This window comes from Actinia tenebrosa, unplaced genomic scaffold, assembly GCF_029948245.1.
Source record: "Actinia tenebrosa isolate PJP-AT-01 unplaced genomic scaffold, QUT_ActTen_1.0 PGA_scaffold17__23_contigs__length_9995812, whole genome shotgun sequence".
Lineage (NCBI taxonomy): Eukaryota > Metazoa > Cnidaria > Anthozoa > Actiniaria > Actiniidae > Actinia > Actinia tenebrosa.
The window spans coordinates 6,928,988-6,956,730 of NW_028292577.1; the positions used below are offsets into that span (position 1 = coordinate 6,928,988).

At 37.1% G+C, this 27,743-nt stretch overlaps 3 protein-coding genes across 3 annotated transcripts; 1 reads left to right on the forward strand and 2 right to left on the reverse strand.

Moving 5' to 3' along the window:
• Positions 1-57: 57 nt before the first annotated feature.
• On the reverse strand, positions 58-13,055 carry LOC116302377 (putative pyridoxal-dependent decarboxylase domain-containing protein 2). The gene is made up of 27 exons (XM_031711655.2): positions 12,939-13,055; positions 12,697-12,758; positions 12,282-12,335; positions 11,791-11,859; positions 11,290-11,439; positions 10,719-10,774; positions 10,235-10,304; positions 9,426-9,489; positions 8,939-8,969; positions 8,583-8,620; positions 8,300-8,378; positions 7,602-7,686; positions 7,384-7,432; positions 6,904-6,975; positions 6,658-6,687; positions 6,367-6,448; positions 5,882-5,976; positions 4,477-4,591; positions 4,137-4,219; positions 3,517-3,622; positions 3,253-3,311; positions 2,934-3,046; positions 2,459-2,630; positions 2,052-2,129; positions 1,580-1,672; positions 956-1,058; positions 58-272 (listed from the first exon to the last, which is right to left on the reverse strand). The coding sequence occupies exons 1-27, from the start codon at positions 13,044-13,046 to the stop codon at positions 124-126; spliced, it is 2,265 nt and encodes a 754-aa protein (XP_031567515.1). The 5' UTR covers positions 13,047-13,055; the 3' UTR covers positions 58-123.
• An 850-nt stretch (positions 13,056-13,905) lies between these two features.
• LOC116302374 (uncharacterized) lies at positions 13,906-18,578 on the forward strand. The gene is made up of 7 exons (XM_031711651.2): positions 13,906-14,261; positions 14,342-14,470; positions 14,995-15,049; positions 15,800-15,903; positions 16,106-16,226; positions 16,553-16,661; positions 17,196-18,578. The coding sequence occupies exons 1-7, from the start codon at positions 14,180-14,182 to the stop codon at positions 17,274-17,276; spliced, it is 681 nt and encodes a 226-aa protein (XP_031567511.2). The 5' UTR covers positions 13,906-14,179; the 3' UTR covers positions 17,277-18,578.
• LOC116302372 (sorting nexin-8) lies at positions 18,550-27,730 on the reverse strand. The gene is made up of 13 exons (XM_031711649.2): positions 27,670-27,730; positions 27,426-27,553; positions 26,946-27,081; positions 25,482-25,675; positions 24,674-24,791; positions 23,966-24,087; positions 23,201-23,281; positions 22,460-22,580; positions 21,775-21,814; positions 21,277-21,409; positions 20,919-20,987; positions 20,178-20,474; positions 18,550-19,903 (listed from the first exon to the last, which is right to left on the reverse strand). Exons 1-13 carry the CDS (start codon positions 27,689-27,691, stop codon positions 19,811-19,813), a joined length of 1,554 nt encoding a protein of 517 aa, XP_031567509.1. The 5' UTR covers positions 27,692-27,730; the 3' UTR covers positions 18,550-19,810.
• Positions 27,731-27,743: the final 13 nt, after the last annotated feature.

Below are 27,743 nucleotides of genomic sequence, written 5' to 3' on the forward strand. Positions count from 1 at the left end.
AATATTTAAACTGTAACCTACTCAGCATGAAACTAATAAAATACCAAGTTCCGGAAATAATTAAGAGATTTTCATTTTTAAGTTTCCCTAATTGTTCCCCTATATTTTGGTTATATTTTTTAGTTAACTCTCATCGTCTTGCGGCACTTCTTCCTTAGGGGTGGTTTTCAATGATGACTTAGGGTTGGGACTGTTTGGCGGTGTAGCTGCAGTCTCTTCTTCTTGTACTTGCATGTGATATTTGTAGATTTTGTCTGTTGTTTCAAGATGACCTGATATAAAATAATATATTGTGGGTTTACTTCTATGTAAGAACAAGAATCAAGGGTGATGTAAGGTAATGCACTTGTCTCTTTTAAAACACCTTTAATTTTTTACCAAACCCTGAAACAACCTCTGGGCTGATCTAAGTCAGGGCACGGCTAAATCACAGATCAAACCTTGATACAACCTCTGGGCTGATCTAAGTCAGGGCACGGCTAACTCACAGGTCGAACCCTGAAACAATCTATGGGCTGATCAAAGTCAGGGCATGGCTAACTCACAGATCAAACCCTGAAACAACCTCTGGGCTAATGTAAGTCAGGGCACGGCTAACTCGCAGATCAAACCCTGAAACAACCTCTGGGCTGATCAAAGTCAGGGCACGGGTCTTGGGTTCCATTTATGAGATTAAATGGAGATTTGCAGGTTATAGGGAATCAATGGTGTTGTACCATCTCTCAGCTCTGGTGTCTCGGGTTTTATATTTGGACTTGGGATAACCTGTGAGTAGAGTTTGTTGGGTCTCTCCTTTGAAGGTTTTTTCTCCCTATGCAGAACCCAGAGTACTAAATTCCCAGTTAGTCTGTGAGCTAGCCACGACTTAGCCCTGGCACCCCATCCAGTTTACACCCCCTTTTTAGGCAAAAAGTAATGACAAAAAGAGGACGAGATTTTAAAAAATGAGACATACCTGAAGACAGATTAAAGGACCTTCCCTTGACTCCAGAATCTTTGGGTGGTGGGGACCACCAATTGTATAGTGATCCAACTATTGGGACCAGTCGTATTACACCCTAGGGATTAATAACACAATAGCGATTGAGAACATCATCCAGTTGCAAACATACTAGAGTGCATACCATAAATCCATTAAAAAGTTAACCAACAAAATTGTACAAATTAGTGCAACTCTTTTTAGGTCCACTTTCTACTGAGGTCTACTGAATGTACTAATTTGTGCAAATTTGTGGCCAAATTTTTTTCACGGATACATGGCATGCATGTTATGACATAAGTATGTTGTTTTGGTGGTTCCGTTTTGGTTGATTGTCTTATTAATAGTGTAGGCTATTTGTCGTAGGTAATGTGTCCTTAAATCACCTGTTGTGTCAAAATTAACAGCTAAAATGAAATAAGCACCACCTTAATTCTAGTAAGAAGGCAAATTTTAAGCTCACAACGTCAACCATAGTAGAAATGGTATTTGATATATCATTGAATAATTTATAACGATTTGTATGGGAACATGTGCTGGATAGCAAAGCCTCCCATCCTGTATTGTATATTCTAAACTAGAAACACAAATAGTCCTCACCTCCTCCAAGAGTTTATCTTCAGCATCTTTGTGTAAGTCTTCCTCAGCTGCCTCAATCCCTTTCCTTACCATATCTTGCATTTGTTCAAGAAACTATTGCAAAAGGATTTAAGGTTGGTATTAAGATTTTGTACCATGGAACTCATAAGAAGACTAAAGCTGCATCATCATTGTTGCCATCACCATCATCACTGTCATTACCGTTCATCATCAAATATTATCATTACAATTTATCATCATCACCACAACCACCATCATTCATCACCATCATCATTACCATTTATCATCATCATCATGATTATCATCATCATCGTCATCATTTCCATTATCATCATCACCAACATCATCATCATCATAATAATAATAATAATACCTTTATTAGACAGGGTACACCGTTACCAGACTGATAATTTTCAGGTGGCCCTCCTTAATCATGTCCATTAATAATCATCATCCATCATCATCATCTTACCTTACTGGAGTCTGCTAGTTCCACACAGGTTTTGCTGACCAGCTCGACAAAGTCACCATACATGTTAGGATGAGATCCCTGGTGGAATAAAACCAGTCAGCTCTCAGAATCAGTTCTTTCCCATCTTTTTCCCTTTTCTCCACTTACCTTTCTCTACTATCTTCCTCTCTTTCCTTCACTTCTTCCATCTCTTTAACTTCACTATCATGCTAATCTCAATTCCACTTCTTACTTTATTTCTCCCTTTCCTCTACTACCTTTTACCTCTTTTTCTAAAGCTCCTTTCCTTCTTAATGTAATCTTTCTTCCACTTCTCCTCCACTTCCAATGGACTTCCATCCCTTCTGCCTTCTCTCCCTTTCTTTCCCTTCCCTACCCCTCCCCCTCACAAGTAGACAGTGTCGTACCTGGTGTACATTGATACAAGCAAGACCATCTGTTGTTGATCCAAGAGAGAACACACCCTCATGATATTCTGCTATTTTTTGGAGGACCTCTTTGTTCAGACTGTTCAATTCCATCTTCTTGGCCTCACTCAGTTTTTCTGTGGTCTTGAGGGCCCAGTATGGAGGGAAGCACCTAGAAAACGGTACAAGTAACAATATTTACCTTACGTCTGCCCAGGATATGTATTCCTTAACATTTCTCCAAAGGACTATTAATAATTGGGGAGCAATTGTTTTTAGAAAAAAGGACAGAAGGCAGGGCAGGTATTTTTTACACAGTTAAAGATTAGTATTAGATTTAAGTATTAGGTTACTCATTTATTTAATTTCAAGTTCTGACACAGAAGTGGAAAGAAAAGACAGGAGTGAGAGAAGATAAGAGTAATTTATAATTGTGAAATCAAAGAAAAACTTTTTTTAAGTTGTCAATACTTACAGTAGTGAGCCAGCTATCATTGGATCAGTTGAGTCCACCATGATTACATGATTCTTGTCTTCAAGTGCTGTTTTGATGGCTGATTGAGCAACGAGAATACTATCCATACTAGCCTAAAAAGAATATACTTCTTTCAATGCTACATCATTAACATCATAATCACCACCAACATCCATCACCATCACCATCTGCTCCATCAACCAACCAAGTTGTCCAGCAAGCTTTAGTGCATGCCCAAAGGACATGTTAATTTAGCCAATCATAGCTAAATTGAGTGTTATATTGTAGGTCGTGTGTTATATACAACTTTGGTACTTACAACTTTCTTTTTTAGAGAGATAATAAAATCGTCTATGTGGTCTGAAGTTGTTCCTGTCACTGAAAAGATATTTAATTCATATTTGTCAAGGAAAAAAAACAAATAAGTAAAGTAAGGGAGGGAGGGAGGGAGGGAGGGAAGGCGGGAGGGAGGGAGGAAGGAAGGAAGGAAGGAAGGAAGGAAGGAAGGAAGGATGAGCTGTGTGAGTGACTGAGTGAGTTATCTACAGTATAAGCTGCATTTCAACAAGACTAGAGATTTTACCTCTTGCTGATAAGATGGGAGTAAACTTCAAGAAGCATCCCTCCTTAGGAATATCAATGATATCAAGCACCACGTTAGGTGCTGCCTCTGCAAGGTAGTCGGCAAGCTGTAAATGACAGGTTTACACAGTTAGGAATGTAAAAAGCTATAATATTCTCAACTTTCACATCCCCATAATGCCTTGCGTTTTTGGTGAGTAACGAATCAAAAAACTGTCCCAAATTGAAAGGTTTCTTAATTGAATTTATACTATACCTGCTTTTAACTGCACAATAATGATTATCAGTTTATTCCAAGTTATTTTTGCGTGTACAGATCATCAAGAGTTTTGGTCGTACAGAAAATGTATTGACTTACGAAAAAATGTTTAAAATTTACTTTAAACGTCTTCAAGCTTCTATCTTTTTCTGTTTTTTACTTCTTCATTTTATTTTTGGATACCAAACAAGGTATTGTCAACATTGTCTGATCAGCCTTCAGCAAAATAAGTGGGTTTTTACCCTCTGGTTACCCCCCAAAGACGCAAAGGATTATGGGGATGTGAAAGTCGAGAATTAGTCAGAAGAATATACAATGTAAATCTAACCCATGTTGCTGATATCATACTTTGCAAGCAGTACCTTAGTGTTCATGGCGTCTCTTACAGACTGAGGAATCTCTTCATTTTCTGAGCTAGATGAATGTTGTGGAGACTCTGGTTCATCTGAATGAAGAATTGATAATCAACTACTATATAAATTGAACTACTTATTATGTAGTCAGTCAGTCATTCATTGAGTTAGTCGGTCGGCCTTTAAGTCAATCAGTGAGTCAGTGAATTGGTCAGTATGTCATTGAGAAAGTAAGTCAGTAAATCAAACAAAGCAATTTCAGCTACTTAACATTTAAAAAAATTAAATTAAAATACAAATAAAAAAAGACATGAAATAAATAATAATAAGTGAATGAACCAGTCATTACCCTGGTCGTCATCTCCTCCACTTTGTTCTGGACTGTCTTCTGGTTTATTTGACGATGACGAAGAAGATGCTCTGTATCTGAATACAACTCCGAGGGAGGTACAGTGAGGCTGAGCCTGTAACAGAATGCAGCAGACAGTTATCGTACAAAAATACATTTTGATCAAACCATTTTCATGTGCTGTGGAAAATATATGTTGCAGATGCGACATCTATCATAATCAATTACATGTGGTAAGTGTAGCCATACGGAGTTATACTTTTGCTTTATATGCAAGCTCACCACCACCCATTCACACCCCTTTGACCCTTTGGGTGTTGTTCCTCACCACCTCACCTATTCACACCCCTCACATCCAAATAACATCCAATTTATCTATAGCATCTTAATGGAGGAAAATTAGTTGTAAAAATCTGTAACAATCCACAGAGTCACCTATAGACACATGATGTATACAGTCCTTTGAAAAACCTTTGCTGCTGACCAGCTTCACAGGACTCCAACCAGTGCAACAATCCAAAACATTTTTTTAAAATTTTTGCATTTTTTTGAGTGCAAAATTTCAGAATAGAATCACTAGTTATTTATAAAAAAATAAAAATCATAGGATAAAAGCTGCAAATTCGGCATTAAAAAAAACGTCTATGTTCCGTACGATCCAGCCAGCCGAAGTCCAGTCCATTCCATCTATGTACGGTTCCGGATTTTCCAAAATTAAAAAACACTCAAAATTTGTGCATATAGAAGAGGAAAACAAGTTTAGAAGTTGGGCATGTTTTTGCTATACATTAAGATTATCCATGGCCTTTCAAAAGGTGAAAATTCAAAACTTTTTTTTTTGTGATTCAAGTTCCAGTCACTGACTGAGGCCCACTGACATCGTCAGACAGTCGAGTGGCATTCAAAGAAACCTAAGGATTTTTCAATAAGAAATTAGCTTGCCCTTCTAGCAATCCTGACTCTTAAACTTTCTTTCGCCCTATTGAGAAGGTAGGGATTTTTCTTGAATAGACAGGCTCTTTATTTTGGGTGTATTTTTCTCCATTTCAGGCTACATGTAATTTCCTTAAGAATAAGATTCTTTATTTGAGTTGTATCCATCATATTCATGTGTCTGGACTTCTCATGTACAACCGCTAAACAAAGAAATGATACTATAGAGATCAATGACATGTGGTCTGAAGTGGGAAAAGATTACGCCCATAGTAAAAGGGTCTGATAACATTTGGCTCCTTCTGCAGATAATGGTCACAGTCTCTGTAACTCAATAGAAAAAAACAAAAGACCCCAAGTTATACAATAGTACATGCAGAAAGACCCTAGTATCTGGAACTAGGATGTTTTTTGTTAAAAATCTGAGCTATGCATGAGGTTGTACAGGTATATTGTATGTTGTAGTACTTACTATTCTCCTCATGCTTGGGATGCTGTCTATGCCAAGACATAATTGCTGAGACAGGTGTGCAGCATGTAATATCATCTCCCTCATCTTATCCAACCCTATATACAATGGCATTTATAGATATATCACTGATTATAGTCAAGTATAAAAAAGGCTCATAGTATGGAAAAATCATACACTAGTCACCCCCATCATGTTAGTACTATTAAAGACAATATTTTTCCAACATTAGCCCTCTTCAAAGTCAGGGCACAGCTAACTCAATAACATCATATAGGAATGTTAGGTTTGTGAAGGGAGGAAAAACCAGATCTGAAGAAAAGTCTCAAATCAAGAGAGGCCTAACAAACTCTGCTAAGGTGAGAAGTGATTAGCACTACACTAGCCTTGATTCCCTTCTTTAAAACAGAACTAACAAAGGTGGCTGCTGTTTGTCTTTGTCTTTTGACAATAAATTCAATAGCAAAAGCCATTTTATTATGACTTACCGATATTCTTTATGCTTGTCCAGAGAGGAAGTATTGACAGTCTTTCTGGTGACGAAGATCTGGTCAGTCCAGCAGATTCAGCCTAAAAATTAAAAATTAAAAATAGTTGAATGATAATTGAATGGACAAATTGTACCAAAAATTCAAAAAAATGAAAACAAGTTGGAATGAGAATGGTAGTAAAGGGGAAAAAATATGAAGAAAGTTAAAAAATATTTAAAGCCAACATAATTTTCCAATTTTTTTGGGAAAAACTGGTATTTTGGATGGGAAAATGCAATAGATACTTACCATGATAGGATCTCTAGCTCTAAAAAATGTCTGTTTGGGTAAAATTAAGGGCAAAAATGATGACATAAAATCTGTTCTATAGTTCTATAATTTCCGAGGGTTGTGGGCTACAAAGCTAGGTTAGAGTCATATATAGTGTAGGAGAGAGACTTTCTTGATGTCCCTTAACCCTCCTCTGCCCTCATTCATAATTAATATTTTTTATTATTCTAATATTAATAATATATAAAGTAATTAATAGGATACACAAAGAGGTACTCCAGGAAGACCAAACCAATGAGCTATGTTGAGGGTCATGCTGTCGCACGACGAGGCACTCTAAAACAAACCACAAATATATTAACGATATAATATTTTTTGATTTTATTTGTTAGAGCAGCTTGATTATTCTGGAAGCTTTCACTTACATGGGCCTGCTTTTACTCACGCTGACTACCACTACATTTACTATTTTATGCAAGGCTTGACTCACATGTTGATTTTTACGGAGGGAGGAAAACCGGAGAACCCGGAGAAAAATCCTCGTGGCACAGGAGAGAACAACACACTAAACAAACTCAATTCACATGTGGTGACTGCAGGGCTTGAACCAGCGACCCGACCCGTGGGACTTACAGTGGTGAAAGGGGACGCATTAGCAGCATACACCACCCATAACACTCTAACGCTGTTGAGGATAGTCTTTTTTCTGACATTTCAAAATATGCACATTGAAAATAATATTACCTTCAGAGATGGAGGTATTGACTTTAATGCCAGGGCTGAAAGATTGTCACTACAATTAACAAAAAAAAACATACGATAAATAAACACTTAATATGAATAAGAGATGGCTTTTCAACTGAAAAAAAATCCTGGAAATTTAGGTGGTATCTTGACTCAATCTGCCCTGCGTATAACTTGCTGGCTATGATTGGGGTACATGGTGAACCTGCAGTATTTACCCTTCAATATGAAGCCACAGTCCATTCTGGGTGCACAGTTCTCTCAGTCTTCCTAGGTTATCTGTGTGTCCTACCAATGGGGTACCTGACAGCAAAGTAAATCATTTGTGAACTGAAAATATGTTGTATGGAAATAGTTGGTAAAGAATTTCTTAGCAATAAAAGATGTGTTTTTAATAAAGATTTTGGTAAGTAAGCAAAGATATTTTCATGAAATCTGATAGTTTACTGGTTTGACTTGATAAGTCATTACGCTTTTGTTGTCATACATCAACTCCTTTGCATCTAAAATTTTTGATTCATGCTCAATGTTACTCTTACTTTACTCAACAGCAGTCGCTTTGTTTTATTTTATTTTATTTTTTGATACATTTACTGTGTCACACTTGTTTAAGATAGGTTTCACGACTTTTCTTATACGAACTTCAGTAGATGAAAAGATGCGTAGACGAACTTCAGTAGGGGAAACGATGTGTAGGCGAAACAATCATAAACCAAATAGTTTGAGAAGGTAGGCTTGAGCAAATAGAGGTTCTGCATTGTCACGTGCCAGCAGCAATGTTAGATGGCTAGACAAAAGAATTGCTTTAAGGAAGTGATTTTGATTTCTTGTGCAAAAAACATTATTGTAAGTTCCTGTCAAACGACATGGCTGGGTAATTGTGACAATCATAAATTTTATGAACTGAATGGCTGACCTGCATAAGCGACCAATAGTAAAGGTGTTTTCCCACAGGCAACATCATCATTGAACAATCTTTCAAATGCTGCAATATCCTGAGAGAATACAAGTATGGGAATGTGTAATAAGCATAAATTACATGGGAATATTCGACATGAAAATTCGTATGGTTTTTATGGATATGATAATGTCTTGGTGTTTCAGCTTCACCAGCGGCTAACTTCATCAGAATAAATGGGGTGATTAAAAATGGGAATTCATGGGAATTATTCTTTAAATTAATCTTAAATAAGTCTTACCAGAGTATGAGGTGATCCAAATACAGTGTTGCAAGGAACTAAAATATAAATAAATATATTTTTTATCAATCTTATGATGTTGATGAAATAGATGATGATGATGATGATGAAGATGATGATGGTGACAGCAATAAATGCTGACGCACTATGCCAATTTGCTTTAGGTATAAAGAAGATTATATAACAAGATAAAACAAACAAAAATGAAAGAATAAGTAATATGAATAAGGTGTTTGTTTCTTGAAATAAAATTGAAGACTAGTATACTCGGCTTTCACTCTTAAAAATGATGCCGGAGGGAGTCGAAATGTTGAGTATGCTAGTCTTCAATTTTATTTAAAAAATAAGTAATATACCTTTACAAATACTTGACTGTGGTAAGCCAAGCTGTTGGAATAACAAAATTAACGTACACACGATGTTAACAAGAAACACAAGTATAACATGTGATCGGATGTGATGGCATAGGATGCAATGGATGAGATAAGAGGAGATGGAAATGGCTAGGATGGGATTGAATGGGATGGAACTGGAAACAATGACACACAGTATAAAAAGGGTTATGGAATTTATTAGGATAGCATAGGATAAGATGAGATATGATGAATAGAATGGCATTGAACAGGATAAGAGGAGATGAGAAAAAATAGAACAGAATGGCATGAAACGAGATGGGATGAGATGAGATGACATAAGATAGAAAGAGATATGAGGGGCAGAGACAGAATAAGAGGGAATGACATGGAATAGAATGGGATAAAATGAAATAATATAGAATGGGATGGGAAAAGATAAGATGTTAATGGATGTTGATAAAAATTAATCAATGAAAATGAGTTTTACCTGGCTACACAAGTACTGTCCTAATCCAGGCGCACATGCATTACTGACATAAATCACAGGTGGTCTATGGTAAAACAATACATATTATGTCAAAAACGTATTTCCATTCAGTATCACTAACTTCTTAATATGTAGATATCGATGAAATACCAGGTTTTCTCTAGTGTCGAAAACTTGATATCTTTCACCAGTGGAAGATACCATATCTTTCACACGTGAAGATATTGCTGTTGAATAGGCTTGCTATTTTAATAAAGAGTTTTTGAGCTTTTGTTTTATTTAAGTTTTATCGATATCTATATAATAAACAGAACTCACTCGTGAGATATCAATTGAACACTCGAAGATAAAATTTGTATCTCCGCGCACCCATGGAATATCCTCTATTATTATATTACCGTGAATCTTAGAGCCTGGACACTAGCAAATCGAGCAATCTGATTGGATAGATCGTATCACGGACTGGTCTAGATTCTCCGGTATTAACCTGTCCCATCGCATATTAATCTTACGGTGAAAACATTTAGTCCTTTTCAATGAAAAATGGCCATATAATAAAACTCTTATCAACCGAGCTTGGTCGGTCTGTACAGGATAATCCTGACCTCGGTCGGGTACAGAACTCACTGAGCTCAGTCTGTACATTCCAACCTTGGTCAAGATTATCCCGTACAGACCTCCCGCTCGGTTAATAAGATCTAATTAAATAATTTCCAGTTGGATTCAGAAAAGAAAAGCACCTCTAAATGACATTATTATATCACCATTACTAAAACTATTATCATACTTTATTAATTTCCATACTTTACCTGGTGTATAATGATGTAAATCCCTCTGTCCCATATTTTGGATATTTAGCCAGAAGAGCTAGTCTACAAACTAAATGGGGAAAAAACTCATCAGGAAATGCATAATGTATTGTCAGGGTTTTCATTTCGTTTTGAAATAATAGAAGATAATACGCCGCTCTCATAATGGCTGACAAGTGCACGATAACGAGGTCACCCAGTCATTATTTCACAATAAAAGATATAAAATTACATGAAATGACTTTAAAGAAGAAAAGTATAAAAAAAGACCTTTGTTTTGATCTGAATTAGCACTAACAGCCTTTATTTTGAATGAGCAGCTTGGCTCAACCTTGCAAGATGACTGGGTGACCTCTTTTTTTCGTGTGTTCATTAGCCATTATGAGAAGGGTGTATGAACTGCTGGAGAGTTCTGTGAAACATGTTTAAGTTAATTGGGTGTATAGAGAAATACATCCAACTATGTACGAGTGCACTTACTTACCCCTTTCAAGTCCCTCCCATTGATGACCATGGAAACAGGCTGAAGCATTCTCAAAACTACATCAGAAAAATATATAGAAACAAAGGTATAGTTATTGCCATTATCATCACCACCATCATCAACACTATCATCCTCATCATCACTATCATCATCATCACCTTCACCATCATCATCACCATCATCATCACTATCATCATCATCACCATCACCGTCATCATCACCATCATCATCATCATCATCATTATCATCATCACCATCACCATCACCATCATCATTATTATCATCATTATCATCATCATCATTACCATCACCATCACCACCACCATTATTGTCGTCATCATCCTTACCATCATCATCATTATCATCACCATCACCACAATCATCATTATCATCATCGTCATCATTATCATCACCATCACCACCATTATCATTATCATCATCATTACCATCATCATCTTTATCATCACCATCACCACCATTATCATTATCATCATCATCATCATTACCATCATCACCACCATTATCACCATTTCCAACATAATGCTCATCATAACCACCATCATCTTCTTACCTAAACAGTTTTGAGAGCCAGTGTGTACAATCAGATTTCATAAAAGCAGTCAGTTTCTTAATTCTTTGTTGGTCCAGTAAAGAAAGATAAGAGGCCAATTCTTGTGCTGATACGCTAGCATGGGTGAACTGATCTAGACTGTATGAATATCTGATGACAGAAATAAGATCATGAGATATCAGAGTAACTTAATTCGTTGTTAAAGGAAATATTTTCCATGGTCACTACTAATACTACCATCCAGGAATGATAAATTTGTTTTCCTTAAACCCCTTATCCCTCAGAATTTTATAAAAAGTTTTAGAATTATGGTATATGATCTACAGACATGTCTCACCCTTTGTGTTATTGCATGTCATTCCCTTGATTTTTAAAATTTCCTGGTTTCTATCTAAATAATGTGCAGGTCCCAAACGAGCCTCAAATAATACCGATATATCTATAACTGATATTTAAAGGGATAGAACACTAACTTTTAAATAGTTGAAATGCTAAACTTACATTCTGGCTGGTTTTTCATGGTTAACGAGATTGACAATCCCTCTAAGTATACTTCTAATATCAGCATATCTGCATGAAAATAACAAAGAAGATAATCAGAAGCATGTATTTGGAGTATCTAGAGGGTATATTGCTAAGTACCAGGAAATATCCATACTTCCCAATGGAGAGGGATTGAAATTTCCAATGGGAGGGGAGGGTCTGAGAAGGATATGTAATGCAGTTTCAGAAAATATCCTTACCTCCCCCATGGTTTAGGATTGGAAATTTGAAGGGGTGGGAAGGGTCTGAGGAGGGTATATAGCATAATAGAAAATATCCATACTCCAATTTACAAGGGATTGGAGTTTCCAAAGGACAAAGAGGGTCTTTCAAGGATATTTGATATTTTTGTCACCTCGTTTTTATAACTGATTTTATCCAAGCGACAAAATAAAGTTGGGTATAAAAACAAAATATAATTTAAGTAAAAGCAAATAAATTCTACGTACTTCAGAGGTTGCTTAGCATTTGTGTCTTCATCAGAATTATGTTCTTCTGTCTCACTAAAAAAAGGAAATAATATATTTGCAGCTATATATATATAGGATATCTTATGATATGTTAATAAACTGAAAGCCAGGGATTATTTTAACTTTCCAAACTTAAATTTATATTATTAATGAATTTGATATTAAATTAATTTGATTCCTTGTGAGTTTTATCAGTCAATAATGCCCTTGCATTTAAAATATAAACCAAGAACTTTAAACTAGATATTAATGTATAAAGAAATACATGTAAGTAATACGTGTTTAATTGCTGGAATTTTCCTTCTAGATAATATTTAAATAATACAATTAAACGTGGACATATAATATATTTATTTATATGTATATCATGAATGTTTGTAAATAGTGACTGTACCTGGGAATCCCATCTTTTCCAAAAACAGACTTCACACAGGCTTGGACGTCTTCGTACATCATCTATTGAAAAATACAAAACAGTCAAATATCAATTCAAGTTTTAGAAAATTGAATAAATGGTGGAGTAAACCTGGAAATGGGAAGACAAGACCGACAAATCACATGGATAAATTTTGAAAAAAATACACGTTATTTGCAGATAAATATAAGAAAATTTGAAGGAGGATAGAAAATACAAACCTGGGTGGAGTTCGGTTCCGTTTCTTGGTGATTAGTTGTTGCGTTAGGTGGTTTTTCAGTCGTGTCTTGTGGAGGTGTTGGTGAATTTTGCTGTATTTCGTCCGCCATCTTGTCGTGACTGGCCACGCAGTCATAAGCTACGTCACTGGATACCATATATAGAAACACAGGAAGACCAACAGAATTTTTTTACTCTTTAGTAGTAGGAAGCGAGGGATGGGAAGGAAAAGTGGAAGGGAAAAAAGAAAAAAAGAAAAAATAGAAATGAAATAGGAGGAGAGATAAAAAAGGCAATGAAAGTAAAAAGAATTAAAACCAAAACAAGTAAAAGAGACAGGAGTAATAGACTGAAAAAGGAAAGAAAAGGAAAGGAAAGGAAAAAAACGGAAAATACGAAAAGTGAACCCTTTTTTCATTTCTATTCTGCTTTTAACTTCATTTTATTTTTCTTGTTCAAAAATAAGCCAGATTAACATTTCTCACTTAGCCTATCAACATGGGCCCTCAGTTGCTAAAGCAACACTTCCCATTGTCGATATATCTAGTCGTTTGTAGATCGATCAAATACGTCTTTCCAACTGTTTCGTAACATATGGTTTCGAAATCACGCTTATTTAGAATAAGGAAAGAATTAAAGTAAACACTGTGCATGCGAAATAAAGTCTTTTCCGAGTCAAATTCACCAACAAAATTTGGTTTCAAGCCAATATCTTTTGGTTATAACTCTGTTTCAACTCTGTTTTGTCTGGCTTTGTTTTTGAAACGTCGTCACTGGGAATTCGACTTCTAGTTTCCTTTGAAAATTGCTATCATTTTAAATCAAGTTTAATTTAAAATGTTTTAAATAAGTTAGTAATACGTGACTTGAACTATGAGTTGAAATGGTAATGGATAATATACTGAAATGATCTGCATTTAGTAGACTGTTTGTCAGGATGATGATGATGATAATGATACCGCGTATTACCACTACTTAGGTATTTATTCGGGAGAAAACTGAACACGCCGAAAGATCTTTTTTTGGCTTTTCTTTCTTGGAGCTTTGTCTATTTTTTACCGGGTTGACCATATTGTCTTTTTCTATTGTTTTTGTATTCTACTGATGAATAATTTATATGCTTAGATAACCATAACATTGATCAAACCCAAGCGGAGTTCAATTCTTCTGAATGGCGACTTCAAATTGACCCGGCACAAGTTCGCCAGTTTTAACTGTTAAAAAAAATCGTGTTAAACCAAAGATGGAATTGAGATTTCTCAAGGCGTTTATCCTTGTCTTCGCAGCCTTTCTGTGTCATATTTTTGGACGCACGAATTCAGAAAGTATGAACATACTCTGTGTACAAATATACTCAGACATTTGTTTGTCAAACTCTCTAATGTTTTCTTTTTGTTCTTTTAAGTTGTTAAGTGCCACAAGAATGAAACTTGTGGCTATAATTCGCAGTGCATCAGCAAGGAGTGTCTTTGTAACGAAGGATTCATAAGTTTAGTCAAACCAGTTGGAGTGAAAGGCAAGGACTGTGTCGACAGTAAGTACTCAAATGTGCCTGATATTCGCTTAAATTCCTGTTAAACCATGCACCGCTTTTGAGTGACTTATTCTTTATTCAATCTTTGGTTTGACTGAAATTTAATGTAAGAAAAACTCAAAGCATTTAATTAAAATGTTTTTCTACTGAAATTTTCACTAATATATAAATATTGATTTTGGCTATACCAGTCAAGCCGGCAGTCAAGTTTCTAGACGACTAACGGGATTGACTATTGCTTTTGCACTCCAGTTTTGTCACGCTTACTGGCTCTGACACTTGATCAATATTTCTTTCGTATGCCATGTACTTAAAATCGTTCCCTTTGCAATAATTTCGAACCTGGAGGTCAAAAAAATAGAGTTGTTTCTCTCGAAAATCGATGATTTTCCGATGTAAGTGGTTTAGCATTTATACTGACCAGATGTGGTGCCATTAATGCGCGTATGTACGTCATATGTCTTGCTTTAAGCAATTGACATTCCAAAATCCAATTCAAATATATTTTCCCCATTTATTTTTAGGAAAGTGTGAAGATGGGAAATGTGTCACTTGTATAGATAAGACCAGATGCAAAAGGTTAGGGACTGGTAACTTGGGTGTATGTAGACTCTTCCACAGTCTCTCGCTCGTCCGTTCCGTCTCCACGCTTAGAGACTGTAACGGTACAACGACCGAAAGGACTTATGGGTCCCGAAAACTTGGACCCAGCGTGCTTTGGGAACCAAAATACTCGTCCACAGTCTCTCTCGTTTTCGCCGCAATCTTGAAAATATTAAAACGAGAGAGACTGTGGACGAGTATTTTGGTTCCCAAAGCACGCCGGCTCCAAGTTTTCGGGACCCATAAGTCCTTTCTGTCATTGTACCGTTACAGTCTCTAAGCGTGGAGACGGAACGGACGAGCGAGAGACTGTGGAAAAGTCTAGGGTGCATGTGACGTCATAGCCACCATCTTGATTGACTTGGCTTGGTTTCTGTTAGTTATGTCATCCAAAATTTGACCTTGTTTTTTACCTTTCTATTCTCATAGGAAGATATGGATCTCATCTTTTCTGGGGTAAAGGATGGATTGATGAGAATTGCCCCATGCATTTGTGAAACCGGAGATTTTAGAATACCCCTCTTTTGGGAATATTAGAGGAATCCTTCCAAGGGTTTTTCTCCGGGTTCCCGTTTTTTCACCTGCGTATGACGCACAGGCAGCTGGAGCTTCGCTGAGTAGAGAGCAGTGTATCCATAGAAGATTGAACCCCCTACATTCCCCCCCCCCCCCCCCCCCCCCAAGGCGCACCATTACACCACTCATGCAATCGTTATGTTTCTATAGATGCGTCCGTTACCTCATAGAAGGAACAGGGAAGTGTACGGACGAATGTAAAACAGAGGTTATTTTAAAGTTTACTGGAAATGAGCAGGGCGATGTTTGTAAAGGTAGGTTACAATTGTTATGCTCATTCCCAAGACTACATGAGTGGGGTAGGGACCGCGGAGACGCGGGAGATTTGAAATTTCGTGTTTGGGATTTCGCGTTTGAGATTTCGTGTTTGAGATTTCGTTCACAGCCCTCCCGAGCGTCTCAAAAAATTAAAATAACCTCTAGTATTATTAATGAAGTCAATTTCTAAATCTACAGCGGCCGAGGAGTCCAAGTGGACTAAGGCACAGACGATTGGACTTATCGTTGGATTGTCTCTCGCGGCTGTAGTGATCATCGTGGTTGTAATCGTAATCATCATAATAAAGAAAAGGAAAATGTACGCAGAGATGGTATAATAGCAATAATTATGCGCAGTTCGGCAAGTCTCTGTGAAAGTGAAAGATTAGATTATTCTAAAGGTGGGGTGATACGGGCATTAAAACAGTCCATCTTCTCACGTAACAATGTTGCGCTTGGCAAGTTGCAAAGAGGAGAGCTAGCTAGTTGCCCGTATAACCGCATCTTTATGCCCGCGATTTCTTTAGTTAAGGATACGATGTGCATCCCATGTGACACTTAAGGGTATTCTCGGTGTACTCTTATACAATGCATGGCCGCTATATGTTGTGTTTAGGTATGTAATTGATAATGTTTGATTTACAGTGATGAGGATACTGATAGACAAATTAAAGAAATACGCGCAAGAAAAAAGAAAGAAAGGCAAGAAAGAAGGAAGGCCAGAAATGCTGCAAAGAGTGCTAACGCCCAAGAGGTAGGTAGCGACTTGGTCTTACTGGTGCCACAAGTCAGTCTACGAACCGTTGCATTGTAGGCGCGCGCAGATCGACGTTGGTATTATTTCTCACTACTTTCGTATAAAAGTATGATTACTCGCAAGTGTGGATTTAGAACATGTTCGTCGAGTATACGCGTGTAACCCCTTTTTGCCCAGGATTTCTTCAAATATGTGGAAAATACGGTAAAAGTTATCTTAAATGGCCACCCTTGCGAATTGTCAAATGGCCTATAAATACAAGTTGGTGGCTTAATAATGGTATATTTCTGATACAAAAGGACCCTCCTTAAGACTTTGACAACTGGCTGCTAAACAGAGGTTGGTCACTTAAAAACTGGAAAAACTAGGGGGAATAAGAACTTTTGGACTCTGGGCTAAAAATCAAACTCAAAATCTAAGATCCGCCACTGAAAAAACAAAACCAAAACAAAACAAAACGAAAACGTGAAAAAATCCAACCAATATGTAGTTCACAATCAATTTGTCACATTATGACATGATTTCTTACAGGGAAAGCAAGGTTCTATTCCTGACTCCACTGGGAATGACTCTTCTGGTAACGTCCTAGGGGCAAAGGACTTTGAAGTTTGAACAAGGCTAACAGCGGATCCAGTTAGAAACGAAGGATCTTGTTTTCAAAGTAATGGCACATGGTTTGAAATGGGAAAACATTACGCCCATGATAAGAGTCGCCACAAGAACGAAAGAACGACTACTTTTTCTAGATTGGTCTTCTCTAGATTTCGTGCAATAATTTAAAATTTTGTATGAAAAACTTAGAGAGAAAGAAAACCTAAAGATCAAGGTGGAAAATTCGAAGCCGAAAAAGTATGAAAAAATTAAAACGTTTGTAAAAAATATATAAATAAGATGAAAAACAAATGAATAAAATACTGTAAAAAAATTTCTAAATGCATAACAAGAAGAGAGAGAAAGAAAACCTAAAGATCAAGGTGGAAAATTCAAAGCCGGAAAAGTAAAAAAAAATTAAAACGATTGTAAAAAATATAAATAAGATGAAAAACAAATGAATAAAATACTTTAGAAAACTCATTAATAATTCATGAAGAAAACACAATAGAAATCATGACCATGAAGGTGATTTTATATCTGATAAAGATTCGTCTTCATTTGCATAAACTTTAACTTGGATTTTCTCTATCAAACTTGGTTCATTTCGTAAAAAAATCGGTACACAATGAGAACAAACATCATAAGTTTTCTAAGCCGTTCAATAATCTCGCAGATCGTGTTTTATCGGGTCTAAAACCACTCGGCTGCGCCTCGTGTTTTATACCCGATAAAACACTCCTGCTCGTTTATTAAACATTACGTAAAAAAAAAAATTCTAAATGCATAACAAAAGTAAGGAGTTGGGGTAAAACTTCATAATATAATGTTATAAAAAGTAAAATAAGTAGTAATGAAACGATATTCTCAATAATATTTGAAGGTGTTGTCCAGTTGGAGCAAGCAGTTGCAATACCTTTCCACAAGAGAACTAGTAGTGATTTTATTTGGTCAATGAAAAACTAGTAGACACTTTAAGAGACCTAATTCGTCTTGATGTAATGTTTATCTATTTCAGACCATGTGTCATTCCCTAGAGTATCATTTCTTTGTTTAACGGTTGTTCATGTCAAGACACATAAATATGGATACAATTCAAACAAAGAATCTTACTCGCTAGAAAAATGACACGTGGTCTGAAATGTGTAAACATTGTATTAAGATGAATTAGGTCTATTCCACTGTTATATTTTGACCGTTCATACGACTTTGCTCCATGGACTAAATAAAATTCCTCATGTCAGAGGTAACGCCAGCGTATTAATCAAATCAATACATTGTAATCTCACAGAGGTAATGAATAAAGTCTTTATTCTATATTGATTTTCTTGAGACTACCGTCATCAAATACCAATGAAGATTTTTTTGAATTCCATTGAGGGGTGCTTTCAGAATTCCTGTGACCACCCTGGATCTGCCCATGACACCTCTAGTAATAACAAAAGCTTCCCAATTAGATTCCCGAAATCATATTGTGTGGGAATTATGGGGGGAGGGGGGGGGGGGGGAATGAACAACGTACAAGTGACTAAGACTAACAGAATGATAATATATCTTTTTATCTAGAAAGGTTTTACAATTTAACTTTTATATGTAATCTAAGTGAATTTTGATTTTCAGTACATATTTTTTTATAACTTTGTATTTTATTTTGTTTTAGTGTTATCTTATTTTTATTTTAAAAATATTGAAGTTTACCTCATTGAAACTCGAAGTCTTTCCAAAGGGAATACACCCAGATATAGGATACCTATATAAACCCTATGTAGAACAATGGCCCTTTACAGAGATATTTAGCAAAGTGTATTTTGATTTAGCATGGGTTCAAACATCTTTTGTTCACCATGCCTTGTTTGGTGTTGTTTGTACCCAAGCTAGGCCACAATGCATCATGTTTATTGAACTCGGAAAAGTCCCGTGGGTATGTATATGGGCACTGTATATGCTAAGACAAAGCTATTTGATGCTTCACCTTCAAAATAAACATACCTACCCCACCCCTCCCCTCCTAAAAACACCATCATCCACCCCCCACCCCACCTACCTCTGAAGCACCTTTCCTACATGGAGTTATTCCCTATTGTCTTACAAGGTTGAAGGGTGCAGAGTTGAGATAGGGACAGAGGCGAGAGGAGAGTATGTTTTCCTATTTTACATTGTTTGAAGTTCCTAGATTTGATTAAATTTTACGATTGTCATTCTTAAAAATTTGGTTCAAAATTGTCAAGACTTGGGCTTCCTGTGTTAACAGCGCACTACAAAAATCATTCATGGGTTTCCTGTGTATCCAGCACAATTTAAGATTTAACACGTCATCCTTAATGAAACATTTTAAAATCCTATACAAACAAGCCACAGGGGGAGGGGTACCCTGGGGATAATTTGTTCAATCGTCTACTAATACTATGCAATGCAAACTTGAAAATATTTTGACAATGAGGCTGATGGGAAACAAAGATAAAATGGGAATTTGACAAAATTTTTATTATTTTCCAGTCAGCCTCATAATCAAAGTTTTTTTTTTTTAACGTGACCTGTGTAGTAGAAGTTGTAGGTTACAAAGGGGGTGACCCTGGTGGGGATGATGCTGTTTCTTTGGGCACAAGGCTTTCTACTGCTGGGTACGTCTCCGCCCATATCTGTGCAAGCTGAAAAAAGAAAAGAAGAAATAACTATGTAAGCAAAGTCTCTGTAATTCAACCTTAAAGTGAACCAAATTTCAAATTTTTATTTGAATCTCTTGTTAGATTCTTGGAGTCCAATTGAACACTTTGTTCACCAAGTTTAATCATATTGGCATATTTGCAAACTATGGACAAAAAGTTGAATGATATTGAACAAAATATATACTCCAGCTAGATCATCTGTCATTCGGTTCTCTCAAAACAGAGTTCAAAAATAATGAAATAATGCCCCTCATACCTCTTTGTGCCCAAGCGAATTTGAGGCCACCATCTTTTCCAAAGCAACAGCAATCATTTTTATATTGGCATGAACAAGTTGAGTTTCCAACTGCAAACAATGCAAGGAAAAGAAGTTCCTGTTTTCCATATTACTGATGTCAGCTTCTTGTTCCAAGATCTTGGACTCTAGAGCATCAACCAAATTTTCTTGCCCTTTTGCTTGAGATAAAATCTGTCGCTTCTTGATCTGTTGCATCTTGTGAAGGGCGTTCTGGTGATCCTTTAGAACACCTTTTTCATGTCTTTCACATAGGTCCTTTAAAGTCATAGCATAAGGGACAATTAATTTTTCACCAGGGAGGGGAGGGGGTGGCAGGATTTGGAGCCCATTAAAATAATCATGCTCAAGAGGGAGTCCATGGGAAAAATTTACACACCAAGGGCAGATCGAGGGGGGCAAAGGGGGCTGAAGCCCCTCCCCCTTCAGCAGAAAAAAACGATGCTTTTTTATATTGTTTTCCGTTGTGTCGATGCAAGAAACTCAATTAGCCCCCCCCTAAACTCACTTAGCCCCCCTCCCCCTAAAAGTTTGGCTGGATCCGCCCTCGCACACAGCACTTTTACGACAAACAGAATAGAAAACAAGGCAGGGTTAACTTTTTTATGCAACTAGTTACCAAGAATTCCACCAACCTCCCCTCCCTGATAAAAAATGTAAGGTCCCCTAGGAGGAAAGATAAAAAGTCTTTAATTGACTCACCTTATATGCCGATGTAACTTCAAGGAAAAGAGCAAATGTTTCAGCTGCACCACAGTCTTCTCGCTTAAACTGCAACCAAGAAATAAGCAACATAGACCTTTTAGAAGAGTGTGTGCATGATGCATTGTTGTCTAGCTTGGGTACAGTACATACCAACATCTTTTGTTCATCATGCCTAAATATGGCATGCTCAAGGGTGTAGCCAGGATTTTTTCCCCTGCCTATGTCCCTGACATTGTTAGTACCAAAGCTAGACCTATGTACTCTAATAATATTGACAGTAACCTGTCACAATGATTTGTTTGGATAAGTACGTAGCAATGCAAACATCGGCAAGCAAGTTAATCATCATACTCACCCATGCTGTTGCTTTATCTGATAATCGGCTGAAGTGTCCCATAAGACCATTAAAGCCATGCTTGAGGTGTCCCCATGAGTCATTATTGCCACAAGCCCATACTGTAGTTGGGTGTGAGTCTCCATTGAGGGCACTGTAATCGACAAGTAATAGAGTGCAAACAATATAACTGTGAAACTTTAGTAATAGTAAATAGCACAATTTCATGTAAATTCCATTGTTCTCTATTGTTTAATTAGTACTATTTTGTACTATTTAGTAATTAGTGTTTCACGGATTAATTGTTTGCACTCTAAAGTGATAAGTATAAAGTTTAACAGTAAACTAGTGGACTATTGCAAATCATGCCCTCTGATTGGCTACACTATAAGTGGTATGTTTCTCATAGTGCATAGTGGAGAAAAATGCAGAGTTCTTGAAATAATATGTTTTCAAGGAGTTTAAGGAGTACTGTGGATCCTGCTTGGTCTTGATTACCTACCCTAAGCATATCCTTACCTTAATTCCTTAGCAAATGCTAGCATGTCACTTGAAAAGCCTTTAAAAAAACAAAGAGGTAACAGACTTATCATCAAGGTCATCATTCATCATGACCATCATCATGACCATCATCATGACCATCATCATGACCATCATCTTAGGAAAGCTAGGTGGAGTGCACTGCTAAAGCACAGCCTCTCACCAATGCAACCCGGGTTCGAGTCCTGCGGGTCTCAGTGTCGTTTGTTGGTTCTCTCCTGTGCTTCTGGGGAATTTACTCCGGGTTCTCCAGTTTCTGACTTATCAATTTGGGTTGCAAAACCTGTTAGAAGTCATGCTGTATCTCTTAATCTTCAAATTTTAACAAAATTTGGAAAAAACCATCTGGACATAGCTAACCACAGATTGAATCAAAACTTTAGAGACAAACACTGGTAGTACCTGGAAAAGACCCTAAATCAGGGGAGACCTCTGCGAGACCCAACAAACTCTACTCACAGGTAATTACCAGTTCAGGAATCAAACCTGAGACCCTAGATATGATAGGAGAGTGAACTACTGCACTTGTAGTACTGTTTTCTCCCTAGGTGCTGGTCTGCTCAGGGATGTAATCATGACCTCTGACCTCTCACACAACAGACTAATGTTCAACTGAGCCAACTGGATGTTAGTACTCTACTAGCAAGATGTTCTTCAAACTTACCAAGAGTTCTCATAGTTATTCTGTCTGCTATTTCCTTCATTCTTTCAACTGAGTTGTGAATACAACGAATGTGTTCTTTGCTTGCACTGAAACTTGCTTGCACATCCATTGGAACCAGTTCCTTCAAAAATAAATGCATCTGTGCTTGTTGTATTCTTTAGCAAAATCTAAGGTCTGGTTTCTAAGAGGTTTTGCGCCAAACCAAGAAAACATTGCCAAAGGAATTTGACAAGCAGAAATCAAAAACTATTGCCTCACTGAGTAGTAGTTTTGGAGTGGCTTGGTGCCTCTCTGCCAAACCCAGTATTTGCCAAGGAGTTTAATACCTTAAGGTGACTATACATCTAAGTCCAAAATGGCGCACGGCTGAGTGTGTTACATGAAAACAAGGCATCCAGGGCAAAATGCAAAGAAATAATATGTTGTCAATGCAAAGCATACACTTGTTCACTTGTTCTGTCTTTATTTTCTTCTTACATTCAGGAACATGACAATTTTGCAGCATCAAATTATAAGAAAAAGCTGTAAATTTGTAAATTTGGCCCTGGATGCTTCGTTTTCAACCGGCCGTGCACCATTTTGGATTTAGGTGTATTGAACGTTTAATTTGAGCCCACTGTGTGTGCATGCACAAAAACTGCTCAAAACTGCTGAACAACCTTCAAAATGTTATTTAGGAACCACACGTGTTTTGAACTTCACAGGGCAAAACCTGTTGACCTCCCCTCAACCTTTGATTACCTTTATTCCTACTGACAATGGACTTGTAACAAACTCATCTGGGAAGGACTTGAATTGATCCTTCATCTTCTGACCAATATCCTACATGGATAGGAGAACAAACAATGGCACATTGTATCATGGTTTTTTTATGGTAGGAAGCAAGTAATAGAGGTTTTGCACCATCATGTGCCCATCCCATTATACTGCTTGGGCTTCCTATGGTTAGATGGCAGAACAATAAAATCCCTGTGCTCTAGGGAATTTAATTCTTTCTCATGTAAAACAACTGTATTGTTCCTGCCATCTAACATAGCTGCCGTCTAGTGATGGTGCAAAACCTCTATAGCCAGATTATAGGATATCTTCAAACCATGATCATCATCATCATGACCACCATCATCACCATTATCATCACCATCTCCATCACCATCATCAGCATCACCATCATGACACCATCATCATCATCACCATGACCATCATCATCATGACAACCATCACCATCTCCATAACCATCATCAGCATGACCATGACCATGATCATCATCATCATGACAACCATCACCATCACTATCTCCATAACCATCATCACCATTATTACACCATCATCATCACCATGACCATGACCATCATCATCATCCCCATCATCACCATGACCATCATGACCCTCACCACCACCATTATCACCCCCACCCCCACCACCACCACCATTACTATTATCACCACTGCCATCAATGTAATCATCATCATCCATTATTATTATCATCATAACTAAACAGCAACTTACAGATCCTTTAATTGTGAAAAAGAAAATGACAATTCTATCATTGCTGAGGACAGGATGACGAGCCACAACATTTAGAAACCTCTTCAAAGCTCTTCTTCTGGCCTCAATGAACTCTTTACTGGCTGTGAAATGATGAAAATACACAGCAGTATCAGATGCTTAGCCGACTGATAACCTCTATATACATTATCACAAGCAAGTTGTAGTTTCTCTCTCTAGGTGTCTCACATGAAATTCTTATTACCTGAATGGCAAATCTTCAATAAAAATGCACATTGGATAACTAGGAAGTTATGTGCAGTTTTTACCCCTCATTCAAGTCTAGTCTGAAGATTCAATTTTTCGATAGATACTTAACAAATAGACATCAGTTTTTTATGTGTATGTCCTCTCATTGACGATAAATTGCATCATCACATTGTCAAAGATCCACATACTACTTTGACAATGTGATGACAAAATTTATCGTCAATAATTTTTTTTAACAATAACAAAAGCGATAAAAACTTCTCATTTTTAGCAATCAAAACAACCAACTGAAAGAGCGAGTGCTCGTTGACGTCAGCTTTATCTGTCTGTCCTCTTATCGATGATAAAAAATAACCAATCAGTGAGCGAGAAATTTGTAAGATATTGTAAGACATACAATTCAGTCAAGTCAATAAACTTTTAAAAAATAATTTTATAATAGAGAAACCGCATCCTTACCTCCCATGAGCTTTTTTGGTGGTAACTTAGGAACAAGACGATATGGAAATCTGGATATCAAAACATCGTGGAAGGCAACAAAATCATTGTATCGTCGATGGACTGTCATGTTGTGTCTCTGATGTTTTAAAATATCAAACCATAAGATTCAACGAAGCAATAGAGTGAAACACTGAGAGATGTTAGTGATTAATCACCCCTTCAAATTGCTAAAAAATGGGAAATGAAAAGTGTTCTGCCATAGAACATAGCTTTCAGCAAAAAAATCAATTTGATACTTTGTTGATACCCATGGGGGGGGAGTGGGGTTGATACCCATGGGGGGTGGGGTTGATACCCATGGGGGTGGGGTTGATACCCATGGGGGAGTGGGGTTGATACCCATGGGGGGTGGGGTTGATACCCATGGGGGAGTGGGGTTGATACCCATGGGGGAGTGGGGTTGATACCCATGGGGGAGTGGGGTTGATACCCATGGGGGTGGGGTTGATACCCATGGGGGAGTGGGGTTGATACCCATGGGGGTGGGGTTGATACCCATGGGGGTGGGGTTGATACCCATGGGGGGAGTGGGGTTGATACCCATGGGGGTGGAGTGGGGCCAAGAAGGGAGTTTGGTTCCTCCTACTTTATCTCTGTAGTGGAGCGACTGTGTTAATTGTTTGTGAAATTACACAGATACAAAAATATACCTTTTTTCATTTTCATAACAGGAGGCTTCGAGTCCTCATATACACATTCCATCAGTTCCATTCAATTCACATGCATAGGATCAGGACACTTTTTATTAAATTTGAAGTTGAATTACCTTACTGGAGATCTGATATTCATTATGTTTTAGTAGTATTCCTTTCTTTTCTGCCAGCAAATCAACCTCTACAGAATCCAGAGCCATAAGATCTTCATAATTGTAGCCAAGAATGTTTGGGTTCTGTTCCCGTCGTACTCTAGCACTTAGAGTTTTGAGATCTGACAGATCACCTAGTGATGGCTTGGGCAACTCTGAAAAATGAGTATCAATGATTATTAGTTAGTTATTAGTATTAGTGATGATACAAAAAATTATCAAAAATTTTATTAGAGTGCAAACAATTAATCCATGGAACACTAATTACTAAATAGTACAAATATAATAGTGCTAATTATACAATAGAAAACAATGGAATTTGTATGAAATTGTGCTATTTAGTATTACTAAAGTTTCACGGTTATATTGTTTGCACGCTGAAATAACCTATAGGCTGATCAAAGTTAGGGATGGCAAACTCATAGATTGAATTGGATTTAAGTGTGTTGGGCTTTGTACAAAGGCATGGTGAGGTCTTAAACACAGGGGGGCAGGGTATCATTTTCTCAATGGCCAATAAAATGGCATGGTACATTTTTCATCTTTAGAGTTGCTCTCCATATCCACAGGAGGGTTAGAGAGAAGCATTTGAGCAACCCTTAAAATCAAGGGAGAGACCTAATAAACTTAACCCATGTCATGTGACTTGTATATATGATGCTGAGTCCAGGAATAGACCTCCTCGGCTTTGGAGCGCTCGAGCATAATGTTGTCCCATTTCAGACCATGTGTCATTCCATTGAGATTAATATTCTTTGTTTGAGTCATATCCATATTCATGTGTTTTCTCATGTGCGACCGAGCGCAAACCTTAAAGAAATGATACTCTAGGGAATGACACATGGTCTGAAATGGGAAAAAAATTACGCCAGAGCCGAGGAGGTCTATTGAACCCAAAACCCCAAAGTTAAGAGGTCAGTGCATTACTGCTATCTATACCCAGGGCTTTAACTTTTAACATTCAGGAATCTTACTGGGATCTTACTCTCTAACAATTACACTACTGTTTCTTAGTTAGTGCAGACCTGATAGATATATCTGTGTTTTCCCCTTTATATATATATGTATTTATTGATGGTTTTCAACCATTCCCTAGAGAATTAAATAACAAAAGACACGGCAGCCATGTTGGAGGATATAACAAAAGAATTCATTGACAATTCTTTTGTTAAGTTCCTCCAACATGGCCGCCATGAAAACCATCAATATATACATATTGATTTATAAAATATTTAAATTTAACGTGCACTCTGATTGGCTGGCTAACATGTTTATATCAGAGGACAGAGGCACTGCTTGCACAAAATCCTTCAAAAATATTTTATAAAAGCATTATAAAAAGGCTGGTTATGTCTCTGTACTATAATATAAACATACTGGGAGCGGAGACGGGTGCCCATTTTATATTATTCCCTAAATACAAACCTGAGTCCACAAATGACTCCAGTGCTTTTTCTGAGACTGGTTTTCCTTGCTGTGCAAGAGCTGTCAGTGCTAGTGCCTTGTACAGACCATCTCTAGTGATGAAGCCTTCCTGTTTGGGGTCAATGGCCTCCCAGATCTATTTACGATACCAAATCGATTTTTTCAGGGAAACGAAAAATGTGAGAAAATCTTAAACCATTTTTAAAAACTCCATGGAGATATTTTTATCGTTTAAGATAGTACGATGCTATTTTGTTTGATTGAAAAAAATTTCTAAAGTACTGAATGCGATCTGATAAGTTCATATGTATCCTGGCACGTGCAGATACAGATAAATAACACTAAAGTATCGGTTTTCGTGCGAGTCAAAAGTAATTCTCACTTAAAAATTTAAGAACAAAACATGCATTATGAGCAACCAATTCGCACTTAATAGAGCATATATCGCTATAACTAGAGCTCTTAGGACAACACACGTACCATTGTAAGAGAAGATTTAGGAAGACTAGATTTCACCAGGATCTTTACAAACATTTCTTTCTCTATTTTGTTCTCTTGGTTTGGACAAACTATCTGATAAACCTCCCGATAAAACTGCGGCACCGACCCTAAAAAAACAAAAAAAACAATTAAGTATATTAAACAAACAGGCATTTGCAAAGATTACAGGAGCAAAAGCTTAAAAAAATGGGTTGAAAAAGAGGCTTGAAGTTTGTAAACTTACCAAACGTTAACGAAGCCGCCATCTTGGCGAAGTGAGCTGGATTCAACTACGCATGATCAGTTGACTTGAGTCAC

Bases quoted from the DNA above. Each gene is read 5' to 3' on its own strand.
- LOC116302377 (XM_031711655.2), bottom strand. From the start codon at position 13,046: ATGGCGGACGAAATACAGCAAAATTCACCAACACCTCCACAAGACACG. The intron at 8,621-8,938 runs GTATATTACTTA...TTTATATTTTAG, and splicing joins ACAGTCAAGTATTTGTAAAG to TTCCTTGCAACACTGTATTT. The intron at 4,592-5,881 runs GTAAGTACTACA...ATTCTGTTACAG, and splicing joins TCCCAAGCATGAGGAGAATA to GCTCAGCCTCACTGTACCTC.
- LOC116302374 (XM_031711651.2), top strand. From the start codon at position 14,180: ATGGAATTGAGATTTCTCAAGGCGTTTATCCTTGTCTTCGCAGCCTTT. The intron at 14,471-14,994 runs GTAAGTACTCAA...ATTTATTTTTAG, and splicing joins AGGCAAGGACTGTGTCGACA to GAAAGTGTGAAGATGGGAAA. The intron at 16,227-16,552 runs GTACGCAGAGAT...TTTGATTTACAG, and splicing joins ATAATAAAGAAAAGGAAAAT to TGATGAGGATACTGATAGAC.
- LOC116302372 (XM_031711649.2), bottom strand. From the start codon at position 27,691: ATGGCGGCTTCGTTAACGTTTG. The intron at 22,581-23,200 runs GTAATCAAAGGT...TTATTTTTGAAG, and splicing joins CATTGTCAGTAGGAATAAAG to GAACTGGTTCCAATGGATGT. The intron at 21,815-22,459 runs GTAAGTTTGAAG...GTTTTTTTAAAG, and splicing joins AATAACTATGAGAACTCTTG to GCTTTTCAAGTGACATGCTA.